The sequence below is a fragment of the Vombatus ursinus genome, unplaced genomic scaffold (genome assembly GCF_900497805.2).
Source record: "Vombatus ursinus unplaced genomic scaffold, bare-nosed wombat genome assembly UNPS02014158.1, whole genome shotgun sequence".
Classification (NCBI taxonomy): domain Eukaryota; kingdom Metazoa; phylum Chordata; class Mammalia; order Diprotodontia; family Vombatidae; genus Vombatus; species Vombatus ursinus.
In genome coordinates this window covers 2948956-2975248 of record NW_020953936.1, presented here as the reverse complement: position 1 = coordinate 2975248, position 26293 = coordinate 2948956, and the positions used below count along the sequence as shown (strand labels likewise).

Below are 26293 nucleotides of genomic sequence, written 5' to 3'. Positions count from 1 at the left end.
ACAACCACATATCAGAATAGTTTAAAAAAAAATCAGGTCACAAAATGGTTTTTTGAAGATATTCAGTGGCACTGGGAGTGTCAGGTTGAAATACAGTCAGGACAAAGGAAGACATTCTCAGTTTTTGTTTGGGATGGGAAATGGAATAGGCAAGACATAATAGAAACCTTAAGGTGTAACTCATAATCCAAAGCAAATTTGGCACATGTGCTATGTATAAAAGAAACTTTAGTGCCAATGAAAAACATATCAGCAAAGGAATTGCTATGGACATAGCTGTTTAAGGTAAATGACTGTTATTAATGAAAATTTACCAAAATGGAGTTTTCAGTCTGTTCATAAATATAGAGCTAGAAAGAACCTTATAGGCCCATGTATTTCAGCCTCTTCATTCTAGAGATGAGGAAACTGAGGCTTTGACAGGTTAAAATAAATGACTTGTCCAAAGTCACATACTGAGCAAATACCAGAGGCAAAACATTTACAATGATTAATAAGCCTTCCCCTTTATAGAAGTAAATTGATTTATAAAAGCATTATTAGTACCAAAAGTTGTCAAGTGGAAGATTCAAAGTATCTGGCCAAACAGTAATAAGAAAATTTCTGATCAACTAAATAATAATAATTCACATTTATATGGTATTTTAAGGTTTATAAGAGCCTGATTCCCAACCCCCAGACTACAATACTGATTCCCAATCCAAAGGCTCTCCACTACCGCACAATGACTCTCAATTTTTACTGTCTTAAATTTTGATTAAATGGATTTTAAAGTTAGATTAATTTTTAAATTTTACAAATATAGTAAAAACTTCATTAAACGGGAATATATCCCAGATATATGCATATCCCCCCCGACACACACACTATTTTGTAACACCTTCTTATCATTGAAGTATTTCTTTCAAAGTAATAAAATTACTTTTTAAACAATGTGTTCTGATGTGTTCACTAACCAATGCATTTTTCCTTCCTAAAAATATATTCCCAACAGAACAATGGGAAATAAGCAACCAAAAAAGGTCACTCAATCGGGGCAGCTAGGTGGTGCAGTGAATAGAGCTCGGGCCTTGGAGTCAGGAGGACCTGGGTTCAAATCCAGCCTCAGACACTTGAAATTTACTAGCTGTGTGACCCTGGGCAAGTCGCTTAACCCCAACTGCCTCACCAAAAAGAAAAAGAAAAAAAGAATAAAAAGAACAAAAAATGTCATTCAAATATTAGGATTCCCTAAAATGAGTTGCAACTTTGAGTTAAAAATGTCATCTACCATTCCCACATCTACTTAATCACCAAAGACATTTTGAGAAAAAGATTATGGGGGGGGGAACCTCTACAAATAAGGAATATTAGGACTGAACAATGAATCAGTGGTATGGACTCAAACTATGCAAACAAAGGCTCCTCTATTATCCTCCTCCCAACAATAAAACATGCTGTCTACCAGGGAATATTCCTCCTCTTGCTTGAGTAATCAATATGAGGAAAAAGCACATTGTCAGATATACAAGCTCTAAGTACAAAATACATATTGCATATCCGCAACAATTCATTTTTGGGAAAATAGTAATCTCTGAATAAGAAAGAACTTTTCATGGATATACCAATTGTAATCCCCAATTCTATAGCTAACTATGATTAGATTCTTCTTGGTAATGTAAAATAAGGATAATATAAGCCTACAGTTAAAAAAATGTTTATTTATTAATCATAGCCTCTTCCCCCCCAACCCATCCATTTTACTAAAGCTGACAGGCAGAGAAAAATTGACAAAGCATATTTCTCCAGTTATCTTTCATTCTACTGCAATTTATTTGACAACTACACATAATTAATTGTATGGTAGCCACACTCACTGACCTCTAAGATAACTTCTCCTTACCAGAAAAAGTGCTAATGAGCTGCAAAATGTAGAAAAGAGGCAGAATTCAAGGAGTCCAAACAATCAGTTCTCCCAAAAAAGTTAGCTATCTACAAAATGGAGAGCTCAATGCAAACTTACCCTCCCCCCCAAAAAAGGAGTCTTAAGGCAACTGGAAAGCCTATAACCTACCATTAGTAAATTAATTCCAAAAGAATATACTAGACTAAAATCAGAAGGCTCACTAGGAAAAAAAATTAGTCCTGAACACTCCTTAATCACCCATACATACCTTGAGAAACCCCAGTTCAGTTCTATTGCATCAAAAATCCACCTACATATCCACAAAGACACCTAGGAGTACAAACAATATAAGATCCTACAATATTGTAAAACTTCAGCAATATCTTAAACTGTCTTGAACATTCTATTAATTGGTAACTGCAACAGCTAAGGATAAAATGGCCTGCCTTTTTCCCCAATTCTCCCAACTTGTGTTCTGTGCAAAGCAGAATCCTTTAAAAAATATCTGAGATAACCTATATCAGACTGCATGCTATCTTGGGGATAGGGGAGAGAGAAAAAAATTTGGAACTCAAAATTTTGTAAAAGTGAATGCTGAAAACTATCCTTGCAAATAATTGGAAAAAAAATACTATTAAGCAGAAAAAAAAATCTGATATATTAGTTTCGATACTCATGGCAAAAATATTGCATAGTAGAGTATAAGTTTAATTTTAAAGAAAAATACCCCCCCAAAAAAACAAACCCCAAACAAAACTACATTTCAAACATTTAAAATTCTAAAGATGAATGACTATTTTTTCTATATTCCATAATGATTAGCTGTACTAGCCTTAACAAAAGTATAATTTACTTCAAAACACAAAACATTAGTCCCTAACATGCTGAACTCTGTGAGAATTTATATGAACTCTTCAAGAAAGCATTAAGCCAAAAAATATGCAGCACTACAAGAGTACTAGAATCAACAATTTAACAGCAAATTACCATGTAAAAACCACCTGGATTATAAGAGTAAACTGTTATTATAGGGAATGCAATTTAAATGTCATTTTTTTCTACCACCACTAGAAGAAAAAAAAACAATTCTGCACAATGATCAGTTTTTGTCTCATATATTCCCACAAGATAACTTTTTTTGTAACCCCCAAAATCTATAAAGTAACACCTCACTTAACCAGATGTCTCTTATCAAGCAACTTCAACTTTCTCTAACAGTGGGCCAAACCTCTCTGACTCTTAAAGCCTCTGAGATGTAACTCATATATTTTAATCATGGCAGAACCTTTGCTTTCTTGGAGCAGATTTACTAAACACACACATAAATTTTATAAATGTGGTAGAACAGAAAGACTATGAGTCAGAAGTTCTAGTTCTGACTGCCAGTGATTAGCTTTGTGACTCTGGGCAAGAACTTCAACTCAGTGGGACTCAATTTTCATATCTGCAAAATGAAGAGATTTGTACAATATGACTGGCAAGGTCCATTTCCATGATTAAAATCAAAGATCCTGAGGAACCTTGGTTATCTGTTTTCGAAGTCCATGGAAAAGACATAATAAATGGAGTTACAGCAAGCACACTGACACCAACAGAACCAATAGAAGAGAGACAGAAAACTATTAAAGCAAATAAAAGGAATCAAAAAGCACATCATGATAGAGGTATTTCATATAGAGGCAAAAAAAACTATACATACATGAAAATGCCAGAAGGCACCACTATATTGTAGCACAGTATAACTGCAAATCATAAGGAGCCTCCTGAGTCATAAAGTTTAAATCACATTGTGTTTACGTAGGTAAGGAAGCATAAAATACATTCTGGCAAGATAGAGACAGATATGTATAGGATAGGTACCCAGACACACAAATATAGATATATATGCATACACACACATATATATTATACACATATACATGATAGGTATATATACATGTGTATGTATATTTAACAGAAGTTTTCGTTCCCAAGGGAATAAGTTTATCTGAAATATTCAAAGGTATATGGAACATCTCACTCATCAATGACAACCAAAAATGAGACATTTTATGTTTTCAAAAGTTTGCAAAACATAATATTTTAAGGCCACACTGAGTTTTCATTATTTTCTACTAAATAACCTACTAACCTGATATTATTTACACAGTCTTCATGAGCTTCAGAAAGTGTTTTGATATGCTTCGAAGATATGGGGTCAAAAAGAAGAACTTCAGTCTGTTCACAAGCAACTGTTAACACTGACCTAAAAGAAAGTAAACATTATTTCCTTTTTTTAAAGATTCCTAGCATTTCTTCTAGTCAATAAAGTCTTACTCTTTTCAGTGAAACCATGCTTACACATATCCATTTTACATTCAATTCCTAAATTCAAAATTTACCAAGACCCAAATATCAATATTCACATGGCTTACAAAAATGTTTATTAACAGTTATTTTAAAGTCTTCCAACACAAATGATTACAAAGTGAAAAATGTCAAAAAATAAATAAATCATACCGCAAAATATGCAGTATTTTCAGAGATATGTTTTATTTCACATAAACACGTTAAAATATTATGAAAAACGCACTTTTGAAAATATATTTCTATCAATTTAGATAGGCTCTAGATCTTAAATACTATCCACAAAGTCTACTTAAATCAGATCAAATGGTCCATGATCCTTTATATACCTGCTGCCCATCAGTATATGTAAGTGCTTCAAAGAATAATAACTGTTATGTAAATTACACAAGTTTAAAGCAGTAATTACTTAATCTGACTTCTGACCTTACCACTAGACTGAAACAGCTCTCTCCAAAGGTACCAACAATCTCTTAACTGCCTAATTTGATGGTCTTTTCTCGGTCCCCATCCTTCAAGCTGCATTGGACATTGTTAACCACCTATTCTTGTTGAACAGTCTCTCCTCTCTGGCCTCTCCTGAAAGTACTCTCTTGATTCTCCTCCACCATGTCTAACTGCTTCTTCTTAGTCTCCTTTTCTGGTTCATCTCCAGATCATAAACCAAAATGATGGGTATTCCCTAAGCCTTTTCTCCCGATACTCCCTTTGGCGAGCTCTCATGGGTTTATGTATCATCCCCAGACTAATGACTCCCAAATTGAGACTACCCAGACTCAGTCTTGCCCCTCAGCTTCAATCTCAAATGACAGATTTCCTACTGGATATTTCAAACTGGATATCCTGGAGGCATCTCAAACTCAACATAACCAAACCCAGTACCTTTCCTCTCAAACCTATCCCTCTTCCAAATTTTCCTATTTCTATAGAAGGCACAACCATTTTTCCTAGTCCTTAACTTTGGCATTATACTCAACTCACTATTCTCCCTCACATATATTCTCTCATATAACCAATCAGTTGCCAAATCTCAACAGTTTCTGCCTCCACAACATCTCTCATACCCACCCCTTCTATCTACAGCTACCTCCTGAGTTCAGGCCCTCAATGCCACTGCCGTACACCATTGCAATATCCTAACTGGTCTCCTGACTCAAGTCTCTCTCCAACTTCAGTCCAACCTCCACATTATAGCCAAAGTGATTTTCCTTAAGGGTCAATCTGACCACATCCATGTCCTACTTAATATATTACAATGACTTTCTATTGTCTCTAGAGCCTCTGTTTAGCTTTTAAAGCTATTCACAACACCTGGCTCCAACCTATCTTCACAGCCTCACTGTCCATTACTCCTCTCACACAGTCTGGGATCCAGCTAATCTGGCTTTCTCTTTGGTCCTCAAACAGAACATTCTACCTCCTGTCTCTGTGCCTTGCAATGGCCAACACTCCAAGTCCAGAATGCACTCCCCCGCCTCACCTCTTATCTCACAGAATCTTTCTCTCTTCCTTCAAGATAGCTCAGGAACCATCTTCTGTGTAAATAAAGTTTTTCCCAATTTCCTCAAGTGCTATTTTCCTCCCTCTCAAACTAACTTGTAATTTAATTTGCTTTCTGTTTTTATTTATTTTCTTTATATTTATTCTGTATATATTTACATATATCTTTACATATATGTTTCTCCATTAGAATATAAGCTAGTTTTGAGTAAGAATTGCATCATTTATTGTATGTGTACTCCCCAGGGTCTAGCACAGTGCCAGGTACACAGCAGGTGTTTAATAAATGCTGGTTGACTCCTTGATTGATATGTACTGAACTCTGAAATGTCTCCTGCCACTTCAAAATTATTTTTACAGCAGTTTTTAGGAGGCTTTACTTCCTTGTCTAAAAAATATTGAACTTGCGATCTAGGTATGCTACCACCAGGAAACAGTAGTACCTCAGCTACACAGTACTTAAATGCAATTAACATTCATTGCCCTTATTTGGTAGACAATGAGGACATAGACAACATGAAACAAATATTTAAGTATCCTAGACAGCTAGCAACAACTGCAAGTAAAAGAAGCAAAATGGAATAATTCTCTGCATTAATGACAATGATTAGTAGGAGTCAAGAAATTTAGGCAAATCCCAACCAAGGAATAGTAACACACTATAAAAGACATGGGAATAGCGAAGGTCTTCCTTATTTGAATATAAGTGGCACTGAGAAAAGACTGTTTAAAGCAAATCTACTTAATCAGAGTCCAAACAAAAAAAGCAAATAGCAGATAAAAAAATGTTTACTGGGACTTTGTCCTGAAAAATAACATAAAAAATAATGAAAATAATTTTATCTTCTATTTAACAAAATTTTATATATAATACTTAATAAATATAATAATACAGAATATAGAAAAAAGAGTAAATCAAATATTGTTTTTGCTGTAATTTATCCATTGAAATTGCATAACAGCACAGTAAGAAATCTTTTAAGTACAGTACTTCACTTTTGATGTTCACAACATAACAATTAGCATGATTGTGCTAATTCTTAAAACAATGAATATCAAGTATTGATATTTATGTTATAATTTATTCACAAAATTATATAGCAGTACAGTAAGTCTTTGACTTCTACAGTACAATCATAGCGAAAGTCACTGCAAAAATACTCAAGGGCTTTATCAATTTTCCCAAAGGCCCTTTAATATTCAAATCATGCTTTCTTGAAGTGGAGGGGAGCTGTCAGTGACACAATGACCAAAGGGATTCTTATGGACCAAAACGAGGTAGAAAGAAACATCAGTGTTAGTAACAGCCACTGTTCGATGAATGACTTTGATAGACTTAGCCCTTTTCAGTAATGCAAGGATCTAAGACATCTCCAAAAGTCTCATGATGGAAAATGCTATCCACATCTAGAGAAACAATTATGGAGTTTGAATGCAGATCGAAGCACATTATTTGCTCTTTTTTTCCTTCTGTTTTGTTTCCTCTTCTTGTGGTTCCTTCTATTTGTTCTAATTCTTCCTTATAACATGACTAATGTGAAAAGATGTTAAATAGGAATGTATATGTATAGCCTATATCAGACTGCATGCTGTCTTAGGGAGGAAGGTGAAGAAAAATTTAAAACTCAAAAGCTTATGGAAATGACTGTTGATAAATCAAAATAAATTAATAATTAAAAAAAGAAACATTAGCGTTAGAGAGACAGAGAATGGGTACTTATTTTACAAATAGTTGTCTATTGATTATTTCTGTGTTATAGCAACTTTTGTTTTGCTGACTAGCTTTCCTAGCAACCACAAGGTTATAATTGGATAGGGTCAGTCTCTAAATCCAGACCACCTGGGTTCCACCTCCAACACATACTGGCTGGGTCACTTGGGAAAATCACAGCCTCTCAGTGCCTCCAGCTAACAGTCTAAGACCAAATTACAGAACTGTTGCTGATTTACATCAGCAGAAGAATTTTCCTCATCAGAAATCACAAATTTAAACAAAAATAAAATGCTAACCCATAACTGCAGGGACTCAGATAATGAATACTGAGGTATGTAGGATGCTTATAATTGTTTTCCACATCCTCCAATCCACCAGCCTCAGAAAAGGTATACCAAATATGACCACAGCTGAAGCCACAAGTCAAGAAGACAGAAACACCTCACAAGGTAAAAGCATCGTGAAATAAACATAGGAGCACCGAAATATTTAAATCTTTCTATTTGAGTCTGTACACCTAGTCAATGTCAAGGGCCCATGCAAACAGCCTCATAGGTTGTGTTTTAGGCCTCATTATGAAGGCAATGACTCAACCTAACACCCCACAAGAAGAAAGAAGACAGTTTCAGCCCAGGTACTCAAAGGAAAAGGGGAGGAGGGAACTTTCAGAAATATGCTAATAACAAAGTAATATATGCAAAATGAGTTGCAGGGACAAAATGCTGACTTAAAAGAGGATTTTAAAAACTGATACAGAACCCCACCCCAAATGGAGGAAAACATATTTAACAATCATAACCTTCACAACTATAACTAAGGAGAGAATGGTTTAAAAATTTTATTTATATCTTTTCTTTTCACATCATCTTCATTTCCAAATACAACCCTCTTCCCTCCCACACCGGAAAGCTACCCTGCTACAAAAAATTTTTAAAATAGGGGAAAAAAGTGGTTCAATAAAGCCAATCAACAGATCAACTAATTCTAAGAATATATGCAAGACACTATGTCCCTTTTCCCCAACCTCTGCAAAGAAGGTAGGGGAGGTACATTTTCTCATCTCTTCTAAAGAAGCAGCCTTGGTCATTATAATTACATAGCATTCCTTTTTTTATTTGTTCTTTATTTTATCTTATTTTATTTTTATTTGTTCTTCCCATTTATACCGTGGTAGTCATGATCAAATCAGGTCAAGAAGCATTTACTAAGTACCTATAGCAAGCCAGGCATTGAGCTAAACTATGGAGATAAAAAGAAAGGTAAAAGTCAGTCCCTGCCCTCAAGGGGCTCTGAGTATAACGGAGAAGAAAACATGTAAACAATTATGTACAAATAAACAAGGTAAATACAAGATAAACTGAAAGCAATCTCAAAGGGGAAGCATTAAGATTAAGGAGAACTGAGAAAGGTTTCTTGCAGAAGATGGAACTTTAGCTAGGGGAAGGCAGGTGGTTGAAAGAAGGGAGAAACTTCTGGGTAGAGGGGGATGGCCAAGGATTGTTTTCCTGACTCTGCTTATTTCACTTTGCATCAGGATCAGCTCATATATCTCTTCTCATGCTTCCCTGTATTCTTCATAGTCATCATTTCTCAGAGTGAAGTAATATTCTATTGCATTTACATACCACAAGTTGCCCAGCCATCCCCTAATCAATAGGTACCTACTTCTGTTTCCAGTTTTTTGCTACTACAAAAAGTGCTGCTGTTAAAATATTTTGGTACATATTGGGGCTTACTTTCTATCTTTGACTTTTACTGAATTATATATCTAGTTAGTAGTGGGATTTCTAGGTTAAAAAGCAATGGACATTTTAGTCACTTTCTTAGAATAATCCCAAATTGCTTTCCAGTCCAACATATAGCCTCACCTAGTACATCATTGTGCCTATCTTTCCACAGCATCTGCAACATTTACTTTTCCCATTTTTTTTTAATCTGCCAATATGCTGGGTGTGAGGAGATGCCTCAGAGTTGTTCTGATTTTTATTTTTCTTATTAGTGACTGGGAGCAATCTTTCAAATGGTTGTTAACAACTTGCAGCTTTTCTTTCTGAGAACTGTTTATTCACATCCTTTAACCTTTTATTAACTGCAGAATGGTTCTTGGTCTCATCTTCTGGTACTGAAAGAAGTGGCAAATGTGATTGCTGAGGCACTGTCAGGGATAACTGAAAAATGACTGAAAACAGAAGAAATACCACAAGACTGGAGATGGGCAAATGGTGTACTGATTTTCACAAAGGGGAAAAGAATAGTATCTGCGAACTAGAAGCCAGTGGGCTTGATTGGGAAAATTCTAGAATAGATCATGAAAGTGGTTGGTGAACATCTATCTAGGTAACAAAAACAGTGCCTTCACCACGAACAGATTGTGTCTCACTAATGTCATTTCCTTTTTTTGGAAGGGTTACTAAACCGGTAGTTTAAAATGGTAGATTAGGGAAATATTAGAGATGTGTCACTTACCTAGAATTTAGCAAAGCTTTTAATAAAGTATCTTGTACTATTTTTTAGAAGAGGGGCAGCCTAGGTGGTGCAGTGGACAGAGCTCTGGCCTTAGAGTCAGGAGTACCTGGGTTCAAATCCAGCCTCAGACACTTGACACTTACTAGCTGTGTGACCCTAGGCAAGTCACTTAACCCCCACTGCCTAACCAAAACAAACAAACTATTCTTTAGAAGAAAATAGAGAAATGTAGTCTAGAGTAATACAATCAGATGGATTCAGAACTGGTTGGATGATGGATTAAGAAAGTAACTGTTAATGGTTCAATTTCAATATGACAATAAGTTTCCAATGCAATCAATACTCAAGGATTTGCACTTGGGTCTTGTCCAGTTTAACATCTTTATCAATGACTGAGAAAAAAGGCATAGACGACACAAATGATGAGAGGGATAGCTAACACAGTGACTGATAGAATAAAAAAAATTTTTGATGGTTAGATTAGGAGGGATTTTATCCTGGGGTCTAATAACTTGTTTTGTTTTAACATTTTTATAACTGTATTTCCATATAACTTTTTTTCTTAGAAATCCTGTGTATTTTATTTTATGCACTAAAAAAACATTCTGCAAAGAGGTCCATATACTTCACTAGACAGCTAAAGGACTCCAAGACAGTAAAAAAAGGGTTAAGAACTCCTGGGTTCTGAAATTCAATAGTGATAAATGTAAAACTGTACATTTGTAATCAACTTTACAAGTACAGGATGAGATATGATTGGACAACAAAGATAAATGAAATCAAACCCAGGAACTATATAAACTGCAAAACACTTTTCACACAAATATAGATCTAAACAACTGGAGAAATATTAATTGTTCATGAATAGGCCAAGCCAATATAATAAAAATGACAATTCTACTTAAGTTAATTTACTTAGTGCCATACCAATCAAACTACCAAAGAATTATTTTATTTTACAAAACTAGAAAAAACAATAACAGAATTCATTTAGAAGAGCAAATGGAGTATCAATGGAACCAATAGGGGAAAAAATGTGAAGGAAAGCAGCCAAGCAGTACCAGATTTCAAACAGTAATTATTTAAACAAGCTGGTACTACTTAAGAAATAGAGTAGTGAATCAGTGGAATAAATTATAATCTAGTGTTTGATAAACCCAAAGATCCAAGTTTTAGGGGCAAGAACTCACCATCTAAGGGCAGCTAGGTGGCACAGTGGATAGAGCACCCGCCCTGAAGTCAGGAGGACCTGAGTTCAAATCCAGTCTCAGATCAAACACTTGCCACTTACTAGCTGTGTGACCCTGGGCAAGTCACTTAGTCCCAAATTGCCTAAAAATAAAAAAGTAAATTTAACAAAAACAAAAAAAAAACAAAAAACTCACCATCTGACAAAAATTGCTGGGAAAACTAGAAAACAGCTTGGCAGATATTAGGTACAGACCAACAGCTCACACCATACACCAAGGTCAAAATGGATAAATGGATAAATGATTTAGACATAAAGGGTGAAATAAGTAAATTAGGGGAGTATGGAAAAAATTATCTGCCAGATCTATGGATAATGGAAGAGTTTATGACCAAAAAAGAGATAAAGATAATCACAGGAAGTAAAATGGATAATTTTGATTATGAAATTAAAACATTTTTGCAAAAATAAAATTAATACAGATAAAATTAGAAAGAAAGCAAAAAACTGGGGGGAAACGTACATCAAGTTTCTCTGACAAAGGCCTCATTTCTCAAATATATAGAGAACTGAGTCAAATTTATAAAAATACGAGCCATTTCCCAATAGACAAATGGTCAAAGGAAGGGAACATGAAAGTTTTCAGAAGAAGAAATCAATTAGCTATCAATAACCATGCGAAAAAATGCTCTAAATCATAGAAAAGCAAATTAAAAACAACTCTGAGATATCACCTCACATCTATCAGATTGGCTTATGTGACAGAAAAGGAAAATGACAAATGCTAGAGAGGATACGAAAAAATAGGGACACCAATGCACTGTTGGTAAAGTTGTAAACTGATCATTATGGAGAACAATTTGGAACTATGCCCAAAGGGCTATAAAACTGTGCATATACACTGACCCAGCAATATCACTACTAGGTCTGTATCCCACAGAGATTAAAAAAAGGGGAAAGGAGGGAAAAGACCTATTTGTACAAAAATATTTATAGCAACTCTTATGGTGGCAAAGAATTGGATACTGTAGGGATGTCTATCAATTGAGGAACAGCTGAATAAGTTGTGGTATATGATTGTGATGGAATAGTTCTGTGCTATAAGAAATGATAAACAGGATGGTTTCGGAAAAACCCAAGAAGTCTTAAATGAACTAAGGTAAAGTGAAGTGAGCAGAGCCAGGAGAACATTGTACACAGCAACTGCAATATTGTAACGATATTCAACTGTGAAAGACTTGGCTACTCTGATCAAGACAATTCCAAAGGAGCCATGATGAGAAATGCTATCCATCTCCAGAGAGAGAACTGATGAACTCTTGAGTGCAGATTGAAACACACTTTTTTCACTTCTTTTATTTTCTTTTTCATGTATATATATGTTTTCTTTTGCAAGATGGCTAATATGGAAATATGCTTTGCTTGACTTCACATGTATAAGTGTTATATTACTTGCCTTCTCAAGGGATAGAGGGCGGAGCAGAAGGTAGGAAGAGAATCTGGAACTCAAAATTTTAAAAAAATGAATGCTAAGTCTATTTAAATGTAATTAAGAAATAATAAAGAAAATAAATATTAAAAAAAAATAAGAAGAATGTCCAGAGGAGGACAACCAGGATGGTGAAGGGCTTTAACTCCATGTCATTTGACAATCCATTGAAGAAAATTTAAATATTTACCCGGCAGAAAAGACTCGAGGGAGCAAGACAACCATATTCTGGAGGGCTATTTGAAGAGGCATTCAATTTGCTCTGTTTGGCCCAGGAACACAGAACCAGGAACAAAGAAAAAGGCAAATTCAGATTTGAGGTTGAGAAAAACTTGCTGTCTAAAAGTGGAATGGGATACCTCAAGAGGCAATAGGTTCCTGTTCCTTGGAGATTTTCAAGTAGAGTCTGAATGACACTTGTTGGGCATGTTATTATAATAAGGGTCCTCTGTGGGATACAGTTTGCACTAGATGGCTATTAAGATGCCTTCCAACTCTCAAAATCTGATTCTGTGATTGTATATTTTGGGTTAATTCAGAATATATCTTAGATGTCAGACCTTTACCGGAAATATTTGAAGCAAAGATTGTTCCCCCCAAATAAATGGTTTTCTTTTTTACACAAGTTGCATTAATTTTATATAGGCAAAAGATTTTTAATTTCTTTAATAAGTTATTTTATCTGTTGTGATAAAAGATAAAAATATCATTAGTTAGTAATTCTTCTACTAACTATACCAGTGAAAAATACTTTATCTGATTCCAATTTTTTAATACAGTATGAACTTAAAAATTCAGTTCACATATCCATTTTGAGCCTTGTGCCATACTTGATGAAAGTTTTTGGCCTAAACCTAATTTCTGCCAAAACTGCTTTCCAGTTTTCCTAGACATTCTTGTGAACAGAGAGTTTTTTCCTCAAGTAATTTATGTCCTTAGGTTTATCAAATTACTGAGACTGTTTCTGCCTCTTGAATAACTAATCTATTCCACTGATCTATTTTTCTATTTTTTAAGCTAGCACCACATACTTTTGATGATTCCTGCTGTACAGTATAATTTGAGGTCTGCGTCATTCTCTCCTTCATTTCTACTTTTTTTTTTCACTAGTTCTCTTAAGATTCTAGAACTTTTGCTCCTCTGATTGAATTTTATTATTTAGTCTAGCTCTACAAAGTATCCCCATGATAATTTAAGTGGTATTGCACTAAATCTGTAAATTAATATAAGCATAATAAAGTAATGTAAGTATTATTACATTTACTTGGCCCAATCATGAGCACCAAATTATTTAATAACATGTTTATATCTCTGAGTACAGAAACAAAGGCTAGAGTAGATCACAAAAACAAAATAAACAATTTCCATTACATGAAATTAAAAAGCTTTGACAAAAATAAAATCAGTGCATCTAAGACAGGAAAATGTCAGCTTGAAAAAATTTTTGCAGCAAATATCTTTGATAACTATCACATAAATATATAAAACCATGAATCATTTCCCAATTGATAACTGGTCAAAAGATATGAAGAAACAGTTCTTAAGAGAACTACAAACCATTAATAATCATATCAAAGACTTATCTACATCACTAATAATAAGAGAAATGCAAAATAAGACAACTTTGAGGTTTCACATCACACCTAGCAAACTGGCAAAGATAACAAGTGAATATAACCAGTGTTGCAGGCACTGTGAAAAGAGAGGAATAATGATGGCCCGTTACTAGAGTTGTGACTATACATCCAATCATTCTGAAAAGCAATTTGGCACAAAGTGGGAGTAATCTCTAAATGAACATAATGTAAAAGTAAAACCATTTTGTCACATGAAAGTGATAAAAAAGGGAAGCAATTTGACATTGTGTTTAAAAAGTGACAAATGTCCTTTTTTTTTAATCCAAAGATCCCACTACTAGAAATATATCCCCCCCAAAGAGGTGGAAGACAAATCACATACATACCCAAATATTCACAGAATTTTTTGTAGCAGCAAAGATCTAAAAACAAAGTAGGTCCTCATGCAATAAGGACAGTTTAAATTGTGGTACATGAATAAGTAATGCAATATTATGTGCTTTAAAACACAAAGAATATGAAGAATTCATGGAAGCAAGGGAAAACCTGTATCAACTGATACAGAGGGAGTAAGCAAAATCACGAAAGCAACGAATACAACATAAATGGAAAGAATGATAAAACTGAACACTGTGTACCTATAATGACCAACTAACCTTGACACCTGAGAATAACTGAGAAAATCCATCTCCTTTTAGTTAAGAGGGAGGAGACCTTGGGCATGGAATGTACTTATGTCATAACAGCAGTGAGCCTTTCCATGCATAAGCCAATTACAAATGTATGCATTTTGATAACAAAGCACTCAGAAAAACAACTCATAAACACAGCTACACCCATGAAACATATCAGAGGAGGAATCAAGGTGGATGAGTAGCAGCAAAAAGCACAGCAATTTCCCTCCAAACTCTTCCAAACAGACCGAGATAATACATCAAGACCTCTAAGAAAAAAATCATAGTTAATCATTTTTTCCAGTCCAGATTAGTTATGAAGAAGACAGAGAGGTCTGTGGAAAGTGGGGACAAGGCCTAGCCACAAGCAAGGCATTGCAGCACAGAGACAGGCTGTGCACCACTGGGGAAATAGGAGGTCCCAGATCTGGTACAGAGGAATTCATACATGTTGCAGAAACAGGTGTCAACTGCTATATTTATTACTCACTACCCACTCTCAGGTCCAAGAGTAGATTAAGGAAAGGAACTGCATCTAGGTGTCATTGCAGTTGCGAGCCCTAGACTTTTTACAATACTAGAAGCAAGTTTCAAAATAAGTAAAACTATGTGGCTCTAACACCAGTAACAGAGAGAGATCTCAGTTACAGCCTCCAGCCCCAGTATGAAACCTACAGCAGAATACACATGACAGGACTGCCACACAAAGGGGAGCCTGCAGTTCTACCATTCTAAACTAGTAGGCCTTTCCAGCTGGCTCATAATGGATGACTTTAGCAACAGTCTACAGAAACTCTCAAAGGGCAAACCCAAAGACTTGCTGCTCAGATCCAAATCCAGGTCAGAAACTTGCAGAGTCGAGATCGGGAAGCTGACTTTACCCTACACGAGATTATGAGAACAATGAAAGCTTCCAGGTCTCCAGTATGAATTGTTTCTGAGATCCTGAAATACACAGCATTCAGTACCCCAAGAAAGCTGTAGGAAAACCAGCCCAGATATTCCTATCAGCGCACAAATCCTGGCTCTAACATAAAGTCCAATGTCAGGAAGTAGGCTAGAAGAATGAGCAAACAAAAAAAAAAGAATCCCACCAAAAAGAGTTGTGTTGACAGTGTCACTCAAGACGCAAACCCAGAAGAGAAAGACTTTAAAATATCTATAAGTAAAGCCTCAAAGAAAAACACAGTTTGAGTAGAATTCAACTAGAATTCCTGGAAGAGACAAGGCAAAAGCTTAAAAATGTTTTTTATAAATGAAATGAGAGCACTTGAGGAAAAAACTGGAAAACAGTTAAGAGCTATGAAATTAGAAAGGAAATCAACAGCTTGGTACAAGAGGTACAAAACCTTGCCCAAGCAACAACTTCTCTGAAAATTAGACTGGACCAAAGAGAAGCTAATAACTTGATGAGACAATAAAAACAAAGTCAGAAGACTGAAAAAAAAAAAATAGCAGATATCTCATAGCAAAAACCTAGACCTAGAAAATAGTTTGAAGAGAAAAAAAAATTCAAATCAATAGATTACCTGAAAGCCATGAACAAAAAAGGAGTCTTGACTTCTTCACATTTCAAGAAATCGTATAAGAAAACTGCCCAGATTTCTTAGAACCAGAGGTCAAAGTATAAATAGAAGTGTTGCCCCTTGAAAGAAACTCCAAAATGAAAAAACTTCTGAGAACATTATAGCCAAAATCTAGTGTTTCCATGTTAAAAAAAAATAAAAAATACTGCAATGAGCCAGAAAGAAAGAATTCAAGTACCAAGGAACCATAGTTAGAATCACACATGATTTAGCACCTTCTACTTTGAAGAAGGGGCAGCTGGCACAGTGGATATAGTGCCAGGTCTAGAGGTAGCAAGACTCATCTTCCTGAGTTCAAATCTGGCCTGGCCTCAGACACTTACTAGCTGTGTGACCATAGGCAAGTCCCTTGACCCTGTCTGCCTCAGTTTCTTCATCTGTAAAATGAGCTGGAGAAGGAAATGCAAACAACTCCAATCTTTGCCATGGAAAGCCCAAATTCGATCACAAAGAACTGGACATTACTGAAAATAACTCAATAACAAACTACAAAGAATCAGAGCTGAGAATGTGATATTCAAGAGGCAAAGGATGTAGGTTTATAGCCAAAAACAATAATTCAGCAAAACATAATATAATCCTAATGGGGAGAAAATGGACCTTTAATGACAAAGAGGACTTCCAGGTGTTCCTGATGAAAGAACCAAAGCTGTGTAGAAACTTCGAAGTTCAAACACAGGAGTGAAGAGAAACAAAAAAGTAAACACTAAGCAAAAATTAGCTGTTTACATTCAAATATGAGAAGATGATAAATGAGTCCTCTCTGAACCATATAATCATCAGATGTCACAGAGGAAGTCCAATGAATTACACAAGGTAATTTCACAAAAGTGGTTCTCTTGTGGTCCAAGAATGGAAAGGGAGGGGGGAAGGGAATATTCTAGGAGAGGAAAGGGTTAGGGAAAACTATCTTACATAATTTGAGTACAGAAGTTGAAGTCTATAAAAACAAGGAGAAAGGCGCTGGGGGAGCAGGTGACATGAGCTTCACTGTCATCTGAACAAGTCAAAGGAGGGAATACAAGCACATATACATGTTAGCTATAGAAAAATCAACAGTTCATCAAAAAAGGAAGAAAATTTATATTCTCAGAACATCCAACAGGTTAAAAATTTATTGAAATATTTTTAGATATTTTCCTTCTTATCTTCCTTCCTTTCACATATGGAATGAGGGAATTTGTTTTGTATGACTATACATATTTGTAAAACACTTTTGTAAAACATTTGCCTTCTCAATGGCTGAAGGAGGGGAAAGGGAGAGAAAGAATCTGGACCATAAAATGAAACAAAATACAAACAGAACTGACTTTACAGAGCAATAGTAAAGGCTGACAACAACTATAGGCCATTAGATTGCTGAAATGTAACCAAAAGTGGTTTCATAAACCAAGTAAAATCAAAAGGGGCTCTAGGTGCAACATACACACAAACTCGAGAGTTGACAAAGAAACGATGAATAAATGGCTGAGTGATGTAGATTTCATTATGGAATTGGAAGGGTTTAAGATGGCAGTTCCTGCCATGTGGAATTACAAAAAATGTTATCCCATTAAAAAAGAAAAAAAAAAAAGGCTCTCCAGAAGAGGAGTTTTAACCTAAGACTCAGGGATTGTAAGGAACAAAAAGAAAACCCAGGAAAAGTTAAGTATTACTGATTGGGCTCAGGATCTGTTAATTATTGAATTCCTATCAATGACCTAGTCACAGGGAGGTTAAAAGAAGAGCAAGTGGAAGGGACATTAAAGACTGCTGATTTAAATAAGGAAAAGAAATCTGGTCACAAAGTAGAATCATACAGGGGCAGGCAGCTAGGTGGTCTTGGAGTCAGGAGGACCTGAGTTCAAATCCAGTCTCTGACACATGACACTTAACTAGCTGTGTGACCCATGGCAAGTCACTTAACCACGATTGCCTCACCAAAAATCAAAAACAAAAAGGAGATTCACTCAGGTAACAATTCAGTCAAGGACGATAATATAAATTTCATTTAGTCCCAACTCCCAGATTTTACAGTTGAGGAAACCTAGACAGGTTAAAATAACTTGCTGAAAGTTGAGTGGGGATTTAAGCCAGCAACACATTAAAGCTATTACAGCTTAGAAGACAGTGTGATAAAAAGTCCTAATCCATTACTAGTTTAGAGTATCCACCTTTAAACAAGACCAGTTATATCAGCCAATAGAGACCCACTCTCACATTTGGCTACACTTGTTGCTCTCGAATTACTATTCAGAGCACTAGGTCGAGTTTCCTCTTCTACAGGCCATTTTCTTTTCCTGTACAGGAACCAGGAGGCATTCAGAACTGTCTTAGATAGCTCCCATATGTCAATCAAGGCTTGTAACCAGTGATCCCCAATGATGGACTAGAGACTACCCCTTCCACCCACCCCACCCCCACCCCCCAGTACATACTGCCTCCAGCACAATCTTTAAATTTTCAGTTATCATCTGGAAAAACAAAAGGTCAAGGAAATTAAGGAAAACTTTTTTTTAAATTGGAAAGGAAGGGGAGCTAGCAGTACTGCACATCAAAGCACACAACAAAAAACAGTAATAACTAATAATTTGGCACTGATTAAAAAAATAGAAAAATTGATCTGCAATAGAACAGATTAAGTACACACAATATAAGGAGCAAACAAGCACAGTAGTATAGGGCTTGATAAAACCAAAGACGAAAAAATTACTATGGTATGGTCTCACCATGTGACAAAAACTGCTAGAAAAGATAGAGGGACCAAAAGATAAAAGGTCACATCATAAATTTGAAGAGCAGGGAAGGAGATACCTTTCTCAAACTACAAATAAGGAAAGAGACCTTGACCCAACAAGGAATTGTGAGACTCACATGTGAGTCAATGGACAACTCTGGTTATGTAAATTTTACACAAACAAAATTGATGTACTTAAAATTAGGAAGTAAAATAGTCTTCTCTGATAATGGCCTAATATCAAAGAAATATAGGGAACCGATTTAAATATATAAGAGTCATTCCCCAATAAATGGTCAAAGGAACAGGCATTTCTCAAGGGAAGAAAGTCAAGCTATCAACAACCATATGAAAAAATGCTCAAAAATAATGAACAAGACAGATACAAATTAAAACTACCCTCAGGTTTAGCCTTTTGGCCATCAGATTAGCAAAGATGACCAAAAAAAGGAAAATGCAATTGTTGGAGGGGATAAAGGAGAATTGGTCCACTAATGTACTGCTGGTGGAGCTATGAATTAATCAAATCAACTTGGAAAGCAATTTGGAACTATACCCAAAAAACTACTAATCTGTGCATATCCTATGGCCAAGCAAAATGATTGTAGACCTATGCCCCCAAAAAGATTAAAGATAGTGAGACGAGACTCATTTAACCTAACATGTATTTATAACAACACTTTTTGTTAGAGAAAAGACCTAGCAATTAAGGTGGTGCTCATCAACTGAGGAATGGCTCAATCAATTATGGTACATGGATGTAATAGAATATTATTACACCATGAGAAATAACAAAAGGACTGGATTCGGAAAAACTTGAGAAAACTTGTATAAACCATGATATGGAATGAAGTGACCAGAAGTGACCAGACCAGGACCAGAAGTGACCACACGAATGAAAACACTTCCCAAAATTCAATCTAAAGAAATATATACAATGTAAAGAAAAATAACTGAAAGACTTCAGAATGCTGATCAATGTAGTGATCAGCCACAATTCCAGAGGACCAATGACAAAGCATACTACTTACCTCCAGAGAACAAAATGACAAGAGGTGCAGAACAAAACATTCATTTTAAGACACACATGATGAGTATATTAGTTTTATTTGACTATGTTTATTTGTTTCAAGAGAGGGGTTTTTTTTGTTTTGTTTTGTTTTTCAAATTGGGAGGAAAAGGAAAGCTAAAGGTGAGCTACTAAGAGTAATGGGGAAAAAAAAAGAAAGCAAAGAGAGACATTGAAACATTTTTTTTTAATGCAAACAGTAGAGAAGAGAGAATTTCTGGGGAGCTATCCCCTAAAAAACCAGTAGAAACAAATACCCTGACTCACAGCAACCAACATTCCCCATTATGTTCCTCACAGCTGCATTAAATGTTAATGTAAAATAATTAGAAATGGTTAATTACTTTCTCAGGATCAACTCAACTCTCTATCCTTCAAAAACTCAAACTCTCAACACATTCTGCCATGAATACTCAAGACATAGCTTCCAATAATTATCAGCACCAAGGGGCATCTTGATGCTCTGTTATGGTCCAAAAGGCAACTATTACAGATGGCTGTTCACCTGCTGTTTCTTCCTGCACAGTTGTCTCTTTCTTCCTAGAGTTTTTGAATCCAACATATGCAATCAGAGCAACTGTTTTTTTGTTTTTGTTTTTTGTGTTAGAGGTAATCAGGGTCACACCATTGGTTAAGTGTCTGAGGCCAAATCTGAACTCAGGTCCTCCTGACTTCAGGGCTGGTACTCCATCCACTATGCCACCTACCTGCCCCTAGAGTAATTGTTTTAAAACAATTAAGATAAAATTAGACGGATCTGGATAAGAAAGAGCTTTCAGAAGTTCAAACCCTGGGGATCCCCAGAAAAAAAACATGGCTAGACATATGCCAGGATGTAGGTTCTACTGCTGCCATTAATTCACTGTGTGACCTTGGGCAAGTTACTACCTGTCTCAGAACTTTAGTTTTCCTCATCTGTAAAATAAAAGGACTGGATAAAGTGACTTCTATAGTCCATTCCAGTTCTAACATTTTTTGACTTTACCTGTCTATGCCTGAGATCTCCAAACTAATTTTTTACTATGCAGCCTTGTCAGTTGAAAAAAAATTTGAGTACATACTTTCAATATTTGTATATTCATAAACTACACATACTACTGTATTAATTTATGTATAGTATAAACAGACAAAATAAAAATAAAAACAGATGAGATAAAGATGAAATAAACATTTTAAAATAATTATTTTGACTACATAAAACCCTTCACTCTCACTAAAATATTATTAATAATTTTTAGTGAAAATGATGGAATATTTAATTATTTTTTAAATTCTTGTTTTAACATTCTGTATGATATAGCAATTTTAAGGTCAATTTGTTTGGATACTTGGATTTAATGGCTATCACAGTTGAAAACAGAAAGATCTATAGTCTTGGATTGCCAAAACCCACAAAATGCCATTTTAAAAGGCAACAGGATAATGGCTAGGTCTAAGTTACCTGTTTTTTTTTTTTTTCCTCTCAATCCCAGTACACTCAGAAATTTCCTCCCTGATTTTGAAAAAAAGAACCTGCAACTCGAAAATATGCCCTAGTTCTTAGTGTTCCAAGTTTTCAATGGAGTATAATAAAGATGAACTGGCTGGCACATAGTAAGTGCTTAATAAATGCTAAGTGACTAAGTGGAAAGAAGAAATGAATGCTTCAAACATCTAGTCATCTGATGGAACTCTCTATAATGAAAACAAAGAAACCAGTAATTTCTTGATTTGTTTTACAGATTATCTTATCCTTCAAAAGGGAAATTTTATTTTGGATTTCATTCTCATTGATTGCTGAAGTGGAAATGATGGGAACCCTTCTTTCTTCCCTGTTTGGGACCACATTTGCCTCATGAAAAAAGTTTAGGAGGATACCTTAAACAATTTATGTAATTTAAAATAGTACTTAATTTTGCCTGTTTCATTGAATGGCATTCTGTAAGGCCACAGTATACAACCTAAAGATTAAAATTCTCTATACGGATTCCAATTTATCACTTTTAACTCACAAAACTTAAAGTCAGAGAAGTAGAATATACTTTTACAATGACTGAACTGGCTTTCACTATTGTACAATTCTATCAGTGAAAGGAATGAATAACGGTAATGTTTCAACATTTCTAATAGAGGAACATGAGTGACATAATAGAGCAGGTTATACAAAAGCAGAGAAAAAACTTACAAAACTCCTAGACCATTCTTAACTTTCTGAAGCATTTTTCATTCAATTATCTCATTTTAACTCCACAACATCATTCTATAGGAATCTTTTCCTGATCCCAACTGCTACTGCCCTCCCTCCCTAATAGCCTTGAATTTAACTACCTTGTATTTGTATTCTCTCCATATTTGTTCTGCATATACTTGCATATGTGCCTTCTGTCTCCTGAAAGTAGGGAAATGTTTCTTTCTTTCTATTTTTATCTCCAGTGCCCAGCATATTGCCTAGCATATACGGTCTTAAATGTCTGGTCATCCTAAATTTGAGGGTTCATCCTAAACCTTTAACAAGCCAAGCAGGGCAGAAGTTGGCCCAACATTTTTTCTTCTTTTCCTTCTGTGATCTTTTTCAACTCTTCCCTCCTTTCTTCCCATTCACCATTTTGCTCCTGATTATAATCACTTCCCTCTCCAACCTCTAAGACTGCATTCCCAATCCTGCCCCCACTGACTAATCTGAACAAGAGATGTCACTTTGTTCTCTGGGACAGGTACAATGGAATGTACTGTGGCCTCCATCAAGTTATTAATGCCATCATTTTTCTGACCCAGGGTAGTGTGATAGCACAAACAACAGGAGTTGTCATACTGTCACACAGTATGCTCATAATAGCAGACCCCTCAGTGCCTTCAGAAGGGGAAGTGAAAGGCAGCACTAGGAAAAACAACCCCTAGAGTCTAGAGTCAACCACCTAACTAAGCTTCTTGTCTTCCTGATCCAGAGTCAGTCTTCGAATAGGTGTGGCAATTTGACAAACATGTCTTGTGGTATGGTAGCAGTATTCACTGTTCTCATGCCTCTACTTCACAGTATCATTAGATGCAGAAGTGCAAAGTAAGATCCAATGCCCTCTTTCACAGTTTAACATCAGTTTTAGGGACTCTAATAGCATAGCACCAAAATTCTTGAAATTTAATACCAAGACAAGTACAGCTACAGCAATTTCTTTCCATCTGCTTCTACCCCAATGGTGTCAAACTCAAATAGAAATGAGGACCATTAAACTATATATAAAGATCCCTAAGGATATATGTACATTGAGAACTTGCATAAGGCTACATACTAATAGTTTCTAAATGTAATGTTACCCATGTTTTATAGTAATTTTATCTATTCTGTTAAATATTTTCCAATTACATTTTAATCTGCTTCCAGAGGTACTCATAAGTGTTACCCATGATGTTTGGCACTTCTCTACATTATCAAAATTAGTAAACTGGGTTCAACCTTTATGCAGATATCTTCAAGATATCTTTATGCAGATATCTTTATGCAGATAATTCTCAATTCTAGATATCCAACCCGAAATTTTCTCCTGAGTTCCAGTCCTATCTTACCAATTTCCTTTTGGACACATCAAATTCAACACAACCAAAACATAAAGAACTCATTATCTTTTCTCCCAAACTGTCTCCTCCTGCCAAATTTCCCATAAAGTACCACCACTCTTCCAGCCATCCAGGTTTCCTTCCTTGACTCCTCATTCACACTCAACCCCACATATCTAATCTGTTATCCCATCCTATTTTTTTTATCTTCACATCTCTCCTTAAGCTTCCCCTTCTCTCCACTTAACACAGTCAACACCCCACCCTTAGGTTTGACCTCATCTCCTCTTGACTGCAAAAGCCTTCTTTTAAAGCTTTGCACTGTGCCTACCTAGCACACAGTAGGTATTTAATAAATGTTTACTGACTTAGTCTTCCTGCTTCAAATCATGCCAAAGTAATATTCCTAAAGCACAGCCATGACCATATCTCATACACACATCCACTTATTTAACTCTTATTACCTCTAAGGTTAAATAGTACTTGTTTGATATTGCCAGCTGTAACTACTCGGCCCCTGACATCTTTCCTGTCTTCTTGCACTTGACTCCTTTCCACACACTCTAGACCCGCTCTGGCCTACTCATTGCTCCCTTCTTCTTGCCTTTGCGCTCTGTCCCCTGTGACTGAGATGCTCTCCTGCCTCACCCTGTCACACAATTTCCCTGGCTTCCTTCAAGATTCAAAAATATTGATAGCGGCTCTTTGCACGGCAGCCAAAAACGGTAAACTAACGGGGTGTCTTCCTTTTAGGGAACGGCTCAACAAAAGGTAACGTGAGCTGTGATCGAATATTACCCTCAGACCCCGCCTTTTTGCAGGCGGATTTTCCCAGTTCCCGGCTTGCCCGCCGCCCCCCTCACCACAGCCAGGCCATTCCCTCGGAGATTACCTTCCATCTATTCTGCATACAGGTGTCCCAAAAGTCTTGGTGCTGTTTTAAGCTCGTCTTTTTTTCTTTTTTTTTAACGACACCAAGACTTTCGGGACACTCTCCTCTGTCCATGGTTATCCACACCCGCATCTGCCCCGTTAGACCGCGAGCTCCCGGAGGGGATAGGCTGTCATTCTTTTTATTAACTGTCTCCCCAACCTTTTATTAACTGTCTCCCTTTAGCACCGGCCCGGCACATAGTGGGCGCTTAATAAACGTTGACAGGATTGAATCGGCACATAGTACGAGCTTAATAAAAATGGCGTGGATCCGCGGCTGGATATTCCCACGTCTCCCCCGTCAGAAGACGAGGTCTGCATCCATTTTTTGGTCACGTCCTCGAATCCCCGGCATTTCGCAAAACGCCCGGCCCGGTGAGAGTTTATTAAAGGCTGATCATCCTTTATTACAGGAGTAATCGCTGGGCCTCCGGAATATAATAAATAAAGGGGAGGGGCAGAGGGGCGCGGGATGGGCCGAGGCCTGTCCGCCTCCGCTCCCCCACTCCCGGGGGGGGGTCCCTCCTCTCCAGAGCCCATCCCCTCCCCCACCGCGGCCGCGACCTACCCGTCGGGGGAGTACTCGAGGTTGAAGACGGCGCCGTGGGTGCGGGTGCTGAGGTACACCGAGTCCGCGGGGTGGATGGAGCTGTACAAGCTGGTCATGGTGCGGAAGTTGTCCCGGGCGGGGTCCACGTACAGCCCCCGGCCCAAGCTGCGGCTCTTCAGCCAACGGAAGAGCGGGATGCCCACCGGGCGCCCGGTCGGCCCGGCCCCCCCGCGCTTGGGCTCCGGGGACCCGGACCCGGAGCCGGCGGCGGCGGCGGCGACGCGACTAGAGAAGAAGGTGAAGGCGGACGGGCAGGCTGCGACGGCGGCGGCCGTGGAGTGGGCGGTGGGCGAGTCGGGGGGGGGAGGGGACCAGAGCGGCGCGTGGCGACCGCGGGGACCGCGGGGACTCGGGGTTCGGCTCGCCCTTGGCCCCTCCCGCGAGCTCCCCCGCGCGCGCCGCCGAGGTCGCCGCCGTCGCTGGGCCGGCGGGCACGGTCAGCAGAGGCGTGCGAGGATCGCGGGGGTCGCGCGGCTCGCGGGGTTCGCGGGGCTCCCGGGGTTCGCGGGGAGGGCTGGAGGAGGACTCGGAGGGCTGTGGCGAGGAAGGAGAAGAGGCAGGCCAGGCCATCACTGCTCCGCTCCCCTCGTGCGACCGCCCCTCGCTTCGGCTCACGAAGCCCAGCTCGTCCCCGGATAGCTCCTCCGCCTCAACCCCGACGGGGCTGCTGGGCCCGAAGGGGAACATGACCGACGGGGACGCCGACGCGTCACCCCCGCCAGCCCCAGCCCCAGCTCCCGGGCCGCCCCTTCAGCCGCCGCCGCCGCCGCCGCCGACCACCGCCACCCTACCGCTGCAAGACACTTCCGCCCGTGCCGCCGCCTAAGCTCGCCGGCGGGGAAACTGACGCCGAAGAGACTGTGGAGCCGGCGGGGACCCGGAAAGCGTGAACACCATCGCGCCGCTGGTCGGCCCCCCGCTGCTCCTAGCGCCGGAGGAGGCCGGCGACCTGGGGGGAGGGGAGAGTCTAGGGGTGGAGTTGAGCCGGAGGTCGGAGGGACAGCGTCA

The 26293-nt window shown here is 37.8% G+C and overlaps 1 protein-coding gene across 1 annotated transcript in view; it reads right to left on the bottom strand.

Annotated features, from left to right (window-relative positions):
* Positions 1-26010, bottom strand: part of DCAF10 (DDB1 and CUL4 associated factor 10) — a 52481-nt gene extending 26471 nt beyond the window's left edge. The window contains 3 exon segments of the mRNA XM_027859058.1: positions 4017-4130; positions 25244-25587; positions 25589-26010. Of these exon segments, the coding sequence (XP_027714859.1) occupies positions 4017-4130; positions 25244-25587; positions 25589-25972 (842 nt within the window). The 5' untranslated portion in view covers positions 25973-26010.
* Between the last annotated feature and the right edge of the window lie 283 nt (positions 26011-26293).